Source organism: Lactuca sativa, chromosome 6 (genome assembly GCF_002870075.4).
Source record: "Lactuca sativa cultivar Salinas chromosome 6, Lsat_Salinas_v11, whole genome shotgun sequence".
Taxonomy (NCBI): Eukaryota; Viridiplantae; Streptophyta; class Magnoliopsida; order Asterales; family Asteraceae; genus Lactuca; species Lactuca sativa.
In genome coordinates, this window is record NC_056628.2 from 7,691,668 (window position 1) to 7,700,723 (window position 9,056).

Below are 9,056 nucleotides of genomic sequence, written 5' to 3' on the forward strand. Positions count from 1 at the left end.
TACGGAACTCCTACAAAATACATACGGATTATTTTCCTACAGATTACCTACGAAATAATTTTCCTACAGAATACCTACCAACTACTTTACCTACGGATTACCTACAAACTGATTTTCCTACAGAATACCTACCAACTACTTTACCTACGGATTACCTACCAATAGATTTTTCTACAGAATACCTACCAACTACTTACCTACAGATTATCTACCAACATTTTTTTTCTACGGAATACCTACAGATTTTATTGGATTTTATTTCCTACCGAATACCTACTGAATATTTATTTCCTACAGATTTTCTATGAACTTTTTACCAGTTTTTATTGCTATATTAAATTTATAATTCCTACAGAATTATAATTTAAAAAATATCCAAATTTTCTGCTAAAAAAAACCAAATAAAATAATTAAAATAATAGTCAAATACCATTACATTCATTACCATTAAAATAGTCACTAACATGCCATTCATACATTCAAATACTCAAAATACCATTACAAAAACTAAGAACTAATCAATAACATAACATTAATTTAGTGTTCTAAAACAAAAAGTAAGAACTACTTGGTGGATTATCGGACGGATTAATTTGTTTCATAAGGCCGCCAATTGTCGTTGCACTTGCAATTCCATTTTATTTCGCATTTGTTGCATTTGCAAATTCATTTCACTTTGCTTTTCTTCCATGGCTTGTTCCATGTTTGACATTTTTTGTCGCAACTCATTTACCTAAATATAGCAAGACAAACACATGCAGTTAGTAAATGTAATTCAACTTTAAACCATGATAGCAATGTACTTTACTTTTAATTCAATATAAAAACACACTATTGCTAATAAAAATGTACATTGTTTTTAACATCCATAATAATAACTTTTTATATGCATAATAATAACATACTATATTTTTATCCATTATATGTACTTTACATTTCCAATCCATAATATCAATATATTTAAATTATTGTCAATAACAACAATTTACTTTACCAAATATCAATAATAGCAACATATTATAATTTTCACCCATTATAGCATTATGTTTTACCTAATTTAATAATAGCAAAAAGTATCATTTTCAACCATAATAACAATGCACTTTACCTAATATTAATAATGACAACATATTTTAATTTTCACCCATAACAACAATGTACCTTACCAATATGAACATATATTTTTCAGCCATATTAAGTACCTCTTTACTTGATTTTTTTCTCTATAATATATTATGTAAATAATAGTACCTCCTGTTGTGACTTTGCAAAGTCAGCAGAAGCTGAAGTTGACTCATAAGAATATGCACCCGTCATCAGAAAGTGAAGATCCGAGTATCCTGCCCCATAGATAGGACCTTTTTGTTTCCCGCCTTTCCTAAGCAATTGTGTTTGGATCCACAATTCAGGATCATTCACATTATGTTGAGTCGGATCATCACCATATTTTTGAGATAGGGTTGTGTTATATGATTCCTACAACATACCAAAAGAAAGTTTTTGTTATTGTACTAAAAAGTAAAAACTAATATTAGTAAATATATAAAAAGATAAAGACAACTTACGATCGCCACTCTAGATGTCTCATTCACAAAATCCACTTGCGCCTCTTTATCGCCCCCAAAATATATTTTCTTTGATTCGGCGGTAAGATGTGTCTTATAATAAAGATCAATGAATGAGGGGTCTTCACCCGTCAACTGTTTCTATATAAACGACACAATATAATTGATATAATTAGTGTTGAAAGAAAAATGTATCATTAAAATCAATAATTAGGATTATTTACCAATTTAAGACGGTGCTCCTCAAATCCAATGCTACCACCCGTATGTCTGGCTTCCCCCCCCCCCCCCCCCCCCCGCCCCCCAGAATCAGTGTTACGGTTGTTTTTTCCGCTTTTGGACAACTTTTTCCACTCATCCGTGTCCCATTTCTATAATATATATATATATATATATATATATATATATATATATATATATATATATATATATATATATATATATATATATATATATATATATATATATATTAGCATACAAAATAACAAACAACAAAATAAGCAATAATGTATTAGATTCCTTACCCTGCACAAACGTCGCCAAACATCTATATGTATTTTAGCTGGATTGTAATTTGCAAGAATCTCAAAGTTATCATTAATCTCTGCGATAACGTGGCCAACTTTTCTTGCAAAATTTACCGATGCTTCCCTAGCATCCCTCATTCTACCCCTGTAGCGATCTTTCAGTGTATTCTCAAAACCTTCACGAATTAACCCTTCTTCATTTGGATCCCACCGGTATTGAGTCTGTAAAAAATAAAAAGTAAAAGTTTAAAATGCAGAATAACAGTGAATGAGAAATAGATAATAAAAATAAATAATTGATATATTACCCTAAAACGCTCCAACATTTGAGTGACAATTTCCTTCGGAATTTTTTTATAAGTAATCCAAGGTTCATTTATAGACTGCCAAAATATCTTTACGATCACCCGATGAATACTTTGTCTCCCAAACCTACAATATTGAAATAAACATATAATGATAATTATAACATCAAAAATAGTAAATTTATAATAATTAAAAAAAGACTTACTTGTACCCCTTTCGTGTGATAAATGGCCTATGAGAGCCATTCGAATCTGCATCATTTGATCCACCATGTGTACCCGAATAATGGGGCGTCTGAACCATTGGTGATTCAGGCTCATGCACAGACTCATGCCCATGCTCAGGCCCATTATAGAAAAAATCACTAGAAGGGTCTTCATTGTTGCCTGTCATCTCATAACCATATGCAATACCATTCCCAACATTCTATACCACCCCTGTATCTGCTATAGCATCAGTCAAGCCCATGTTGGTATTTATGTCACCCATGCTACTACTCCCTGAGAATCCTGACCTTGTCGTCCTAACTGAAGTACGTGAAAGGCCACCCGACAAAGGGATGCGTGGAAGGCCATTAGGGCCGGGCGATGACCTGGCTCCCGATACAAAACCACCGCGTGGAAAGCCACTAGGATCAAGCAAAGGTGATGACCCAGATCCTGGTACAGAACCACCTGTAAGAGGGATGCGTGGAAGGCCACTAGGATCAGGCAAAGGTGATGACTTGGCTCCTGGTACAGAACCACCTATGAGATGGATGCGTGGAAGGCCACTAGGATCAGGCAAAGGTGATGACATGGCTCCTGGTACTGAACCACCTGTAAGAGGGATGCGTGGAAGGCCATTAGGATCAAGCAAAGGTGATGACCTGGCTCTTGGTACAGAACCACCTGTAAGAGGGATGCGTTGAAGGCCACTACGGTCAGGCAAAGACGATGGCCTACCATCCGACGAAGGACGAACCGGAAAAAGGTTACGTGCTAGGCTTTTATCCGACATGCTGCATTTATATAACAAAAATATTCTAATATGTTAGATGATAATGAAAAATAACAAATAGACTAGCGTCTACATACCATATTATAAATTAAAAGTAAAACAAGATAACAAATATATTAAAGTGTATATACCATATAAGATAAAACAAACTTCCTAACATTCGTCCTCATCTGGATCATAGTAGTCAAAATAAACTGGTTCGTCTCTATCATCTTCATCTGTATCATCTTCTTGGTTTTCCGCTTCAGAACCCTCACTCTCATCGGAAGATATTTGCTCAAAGTTAGTTCTATTTGAGGCTAGGATCAAACGTTCACTAACATTTACTTCATTCGGTAACTCAAACCGTTCATCAAGATGAAAGACTCCATTTGCTTCAGTGCTTCCATCAAGCGCAACTTCCGTTTCAGCTTCGGTGACTTCATATACCCCTCTTGGTTTTGTCTTGACAACTGCCCAAAGATCTTTTAATTCATCTGTCACTGGAGGATATGGTGTATAAAATACATGTTCCGCTTGTGATGCCAAACAAAAAGGGTCATTAGTTTAAATACGAGACGTAGGTTTAACACCAACCAATTTATTCTTGTTAACTACTACACCGCGTATATTATCAAACTAAGTGCATTTGAATAGCACAACAGTCGAGCGCCCAATGCCATAATAGTCAATCTCTAGGATCTCATCCAATAAGCCGTAGTAGTCTGACTCTTCGCCATTATATATCTCCCCCCTCACGCATAGTCCATAGTTATTTGTTGCACGTCCTTTACCATATTCTTGTGTGTGGAACTTATAACCATTTACAAAGTAGCCGTTGTAAGACCGAGCATTGTTCGAGGGGCCATTTGCTAAAGGTTCTAAATGTTTAGCACTTCCATCAGTTGAGTCCCTCGTTACCTACATTAAAGAGCATATATGCAAAATGTTTCTTGAAAAAAACACACAAATTAACAAGTATGATTGAATTGGTTTTACTTACTTTGTATTTAAACCATTCTGCAAAGTATTTATCTCTAAGTACTGAAATTGGTTCATTTTGATATGATGCTTGGGCTGCTCGATCAAATTCTGGGATGAAAGGGGCAACTTCTGCACAGTTTAGTAGGATGTAAGTGTGTGCTTTGTGAAGTTCTTCATGTTTCAAGAGTCTTTTCTTTCCACCCTTTTCATGTAATCTTCTTGATGGAAAGGCAAATACGCTTAATATATCTCCACTTGAAGAGTTGTCATGTTGTGGTGTAAAATTTCGTGGCTCTTGATTATGGTTTGTCTCAACCGTGGGGGCAAAATATAAAGAACAATAGGTAGCGATTTCATTCACTAGATGTTCATTGACGATTGAACCTTCAACCCTTGCTTTGTTCCTAATTCTTCTTTTTATTATGCCCAACTTTCTATACTTAGAAATTATCAAGACCGTGTTATGAATACTAAAAAGAATATGTAACAGTTTAATACTTAATATTACAAACAAAATGATTACCTCTCGTATTGATACATCCATTTGTATTGCACCGGACCACCAAGAATTGCTTCATCAGCTAAATGTATGATTAGGCGTTCCATGGAATCAAAGAAACTAGGAGGGAATATTTTCTCCAACTTGCAGATGGTTTGAGCAATACCGCGTGTCATGTTGTACAAGTCCTCCATATGCAATGTTTTTAAGCATAATACTCGAAAAAACATGCATAACTTTGTTATGGCCTCATATACCATATTTGGAACAAACCCTCTAATAGCAAGTGGAAGCAAACGTTGCATAAAGACGTGACAGTCATGGCTCTTGAAACCGTAAAAACTACCATTTTTGACGTTCACACAATTCCCTATATTCGATGCATATCCGTCTGGAAATTTCAACTTTTTCAGCCAAGCACAAACTTTTTTAACATCGACCCTCTCTAAAGTGTAGTCTCCTTTCTTGATCCAAGCCTTCCCTTTTTTGTCCCAGATGGGGTTTAGAAGAGGCCGGTCACATAGCATCTCAAGATCTTGTCTTGCGCTCAATTTATCTTTAGATTTGGGGGTGTCCATACTTGTATGAAACATATTTTCAAACACATTCTTCTCGATATGCATCAGATCAAGGTTATGTCGGATCAATAAATGACGCCAATAGGGAAGCTCCCAAAAAATGCTCCTCTTTACCCAATTATGTGTCACTCCAAAACCATACGGCTTTATATAATTTGGACCATACAGATTCCCTTCATAAACAGTGTTAAAATGTTTGACTGTCTGCCAAATTTCATCTCCAGTTGGGTACGGAATATCTACTTCGCTCTTCAATGTCTTGTTTTTCTTAAAATTAATCTTATCTTTTTTGAAAGTGTGGCCTTTGCGTAAATATTTTCTATGGCAGTCAAACCAACAATGTTTATTTCCCCTTTGAAGCTAGAATGATTCTGATTGATCCAAACAATATGGGCAAACTAACTTACCATGTGTGCTCCATCCGGACAACATTGCATAAGCAGGGAAATCACTAACTGTCCACATCAATACAGATCTCATCTGGAAATTTTCCCTTCGATGAGCATCATAAGTTTCAATGCCATCTATGAACAACATCTTTAACTCGTGCACAAAAGGTTGTAGGAAAACATCCAAATTTTGACCAGGATTCTTCGGCCCATAAATGATCAAAGGAAGCAATATGTATTGATGTTTTAAGGCCAACCAAGGAGGTAGGTTGTATATTGTGATAAATACTGGCCAACATGAATACGGACTCCCATTTGAATTATTTGGACTAAACCCATCGGTATACAACCCAAGTCGGATATTACGTGTCTCTTGTGCAAAATCAGGAAAAACTTCATCAAAATGACTCCAAGCTCGACCTTCACTAGGATGTATCATCTTTTCATGATCTATCGGACGATCTAAGTGCCAAGTCAAATGTTGAGCCGTCTTCTTTGAATAGAACAACCTTTGAAGTCTAGGTCCAATAGGCATGTAAGTCATGACCAAATTAGGAACCTTGTTGCCCTTTTCCATGTATCTACTTTCATTACATACTATACAACGATCCAGATTAGCATGATATGCATAGAATAACATGCAATGGTTTATACACACATGAATTCGTTGTGAAGGAAGTTGTAATGGCTTCAACATTTTCTTGGTCTCGTAAAAGTTGTTAGGAAGCTTCTCACCTATAGGTAGACTGTCTTTGATTATAGGAATTAATCTATCAAATGAAGAGTCTGATACATTGCACTTCGATTTCCAATTCAACAATCTGGTAGTGGTGGAGAGTGTGGAAGCTTTTTTGGACCCGTCCCATAAAGGCTCGCTAACTTGGTTCAACATTTTATAGAAAGTTTGGGCTGATTGATTTGGGTTTTGTTTTGCTTGTTGACAATAAGGAGCCTGTTGATAGTAATCTGTAGGTAATCCGTAGGTATTTACCTACAGATTACCTACGGTATTTTTTTATTTTTCAATTTTCAAAGGTCAAATGTCATTTTTTTCGTTTCGTTTTTTTCACAACTTATTTATACTTTGATTGCTTTGTTTTATCCAATTTATACATAACATAAACTTACAAACAAACGTATGCATCATTAGAAAAAACTAAATATGAATTTAGATAGCTTTTTGTTTGTTCTGTATATAGTAATGGTTTTTAACTAGGCATACATTTGTATGTAGGTTTATGTTATGTATAAATCGGTCAAAACAAAGAAATCAAAGTATAATTAAGTTGTGAAAAAAATAAAACGAAAAAAACGACATTTGATACTTGAAAAATAGAAAAATAAAAAAAGACCATAGGTAATCTGTAGGTAAATACCTACAGATTGCCTACAAATAAAGGTAATTTGTAGGTAATCCATAGGTATTTACCTACAGATTACCTACGGTATTTTTTTATTTTTCAATTTTCAAAGGTCAAATGTCATTTTTTCGTTTCGTTTTTTTTCACAACTTATTTATACTTTGATTGCTTTGTTTTAACCAATTTATACATAACATAAACTTACAAACAAACGTATGCATCATTAGAAAAACTAAATATGAATTTAGATAGCTTTTTGTTTGTTCTGTATATAGTAATGGTTTGTAACTAGGCATACGTTTGTATGTAGGTTTATGTTATGTATAAATCGGTCAAAACAAAGTAATCAAAGTATAATTAAGTTGTGAAAAAAATAAAACGAAAAAAACAACATTTGATACTTGAAAAATAGAAAAAATAAAAAAAGACCGTAGGTAATCTGTAGGTAAATACCTACGGATTGCCTACAGATAAAGATAATCTAGGTATTCCGTAGGTATTTTACCTACACATTACCTACGGTATTTTTTTTATTTTTCAATTTTCAAAGGTCAAATGTCATTTTTTTCGTTTCGTTTTTTTCACAACTTATTTATACTTTGATTGCTTTGTTTTAACCAATTTATACATAACATAAACTTACAAACAAACATATGCATCATTAGAAACCATTACTATATACAAAATAAACAAAAAACTATCTATATTTGTCCTTAAGCCACAATTAACATCATTAAACAAATACATGATATACTAAACATAATACACACATATGGTGTGTATGTATATGTATGTATTTATTTCTATTTATGTTTAAACAAATAACTTTGATTTAAAAAAAAAAAAAAAAACTTCTAAATGAATAATGGTTTCTAACGAGGCATACGTTTGTATGTAAGTTTATGTTATGTACAAATCGGTCAAAACAAAACAATCAAAGTATAATTAAGTTGTGAAAAAAATAAAACGAAAAAAACGACATTTAATCCTTGAAAAATAGAAAAATAAAAAAAGATTGTAGGTAATCTGTAGGTATTTTGTAGTCAATCTCTTTCGTCGATAGTCCGTAGCTAATCTGTAGCGAATTACCTACATAATATATACGGATTTAGTTCTGTCGTTATTCCGTAGCAATTGTGTAGCTAATTACTAACGGAATACCTACGGATTTTCGTCTGTAACTATTCTGTAGCTATTTTGTAGCGATTCCGTTACTAAATTAGGGTTTCTCATTCCGTAGGTATTACGTAGATATTGTGTAGGTAATTACCTACGGAAATTTTCCGTAGCTATTTTTCTGTTGCAAAACCTTTTGTTTTCTAGTAGTGACTTGAGAGAGAGAGAGAGAGAGAGAGAGAGAGAGAGAGAGAAATGCCATCAAAATTTGATGATATTTCTTACTAACTTTATCCTAGCAGTGATATGATATATATACACCTGACAAGTAACATGAAAATAAATCACAAACATATTGGATTTAAAGAAAACACTTTTGTGTAACATATAAATTGTTTTTAGAGCATGCTTAGCGAATAAAGCTTTTGTTAGCGACGTACGTTATGGAATAATGACTTTTTAGCTAGATACTTTGTCGAATATTGTTTTTTTAGCAACATACATTATGAAATAAGGTACTTTTTAGCAACATACTGTATAGAATAATGTTTTTTAGCAACATACTATATGAAATAAGGTTTCTCAACAAAGTATTTTATGGAATAATGTTTTTTTTAGCAACGTCCTTTCAAAAATAATTTTTTGAAGCAACAGGTTTTATGAAGATATGGTTGTTTTAGCAACGTACCTTCTAGAAATAATGGATTTTAGTATCATACTTCATAAAATAAGGTTCTTTTAAGCAATGTATTT

At 33.5% G+C, this 9,056-nt stretch overlaps 2 protein-coding genes and 1 long non-coding RNA gene across 3 annotated transcripts; all 3 read right to left on the bottom strand.

Moving 5' to 3' along the window:
- Positions 1 to 607: 607 nt before the first annotated feature.
- Positions 608 to 1,708, bottom strand: LOC128126574 (uncharacterized). The gene is made up of 3 exons (XR_008224538.1): positions 1,566 to 1,708; positions 1,252 to 1,476; positions 608 to 733 (listed from the first exon to the last, which is right to left on the bottom strand). It is a non-coding gene; the product is annotated as an uncharacterized LOC128126574 (long non-coding RNA).
- A 1,116-nt stretch (positions 1,709 to 2,824) lies between these two features.
- Positions 2,825 to 3,397, bottom strand: LOC111908752 (uncharacterized). Its single transcript, XM_023904563.2, has one exon. The coding sequence runs from the start codon at positions 3,395 to 3,397 to the stop codon at positions 2,825 to 2,827; it is 573 nt and encodes a 190-aa protein (XP_023760331.2).
- A 559-nt stretch (positions 3,398 to 3,956) lies between these two features.
- LOC128126575 (uncharacterized) lies at positions 3,957 to 4,990 on the bottom strand. The gene is made up of 3 exons (XM_052764428.1): positions 4,884 to 4,990; positions 4,380 to 4,794; positions 3,957 to 4,297 (listed from the first exon to the last, which is right to left on the bottom strand). Exons 1-3 carry the CDS (start codon positions 4,964 to 4,966, stop codon positions 4,016 to 4,018), a joined length of 780 nt encoding a protein of 259 aa, XP_052620388.1. The 5' UTR covers positions 4,967 to 4,990; the 3' UTR covers positions 3,957 to 4,015.
- Between the last annotated feature and the right edge of the window lie 4,066 nt (positions 4,991 to 9,056).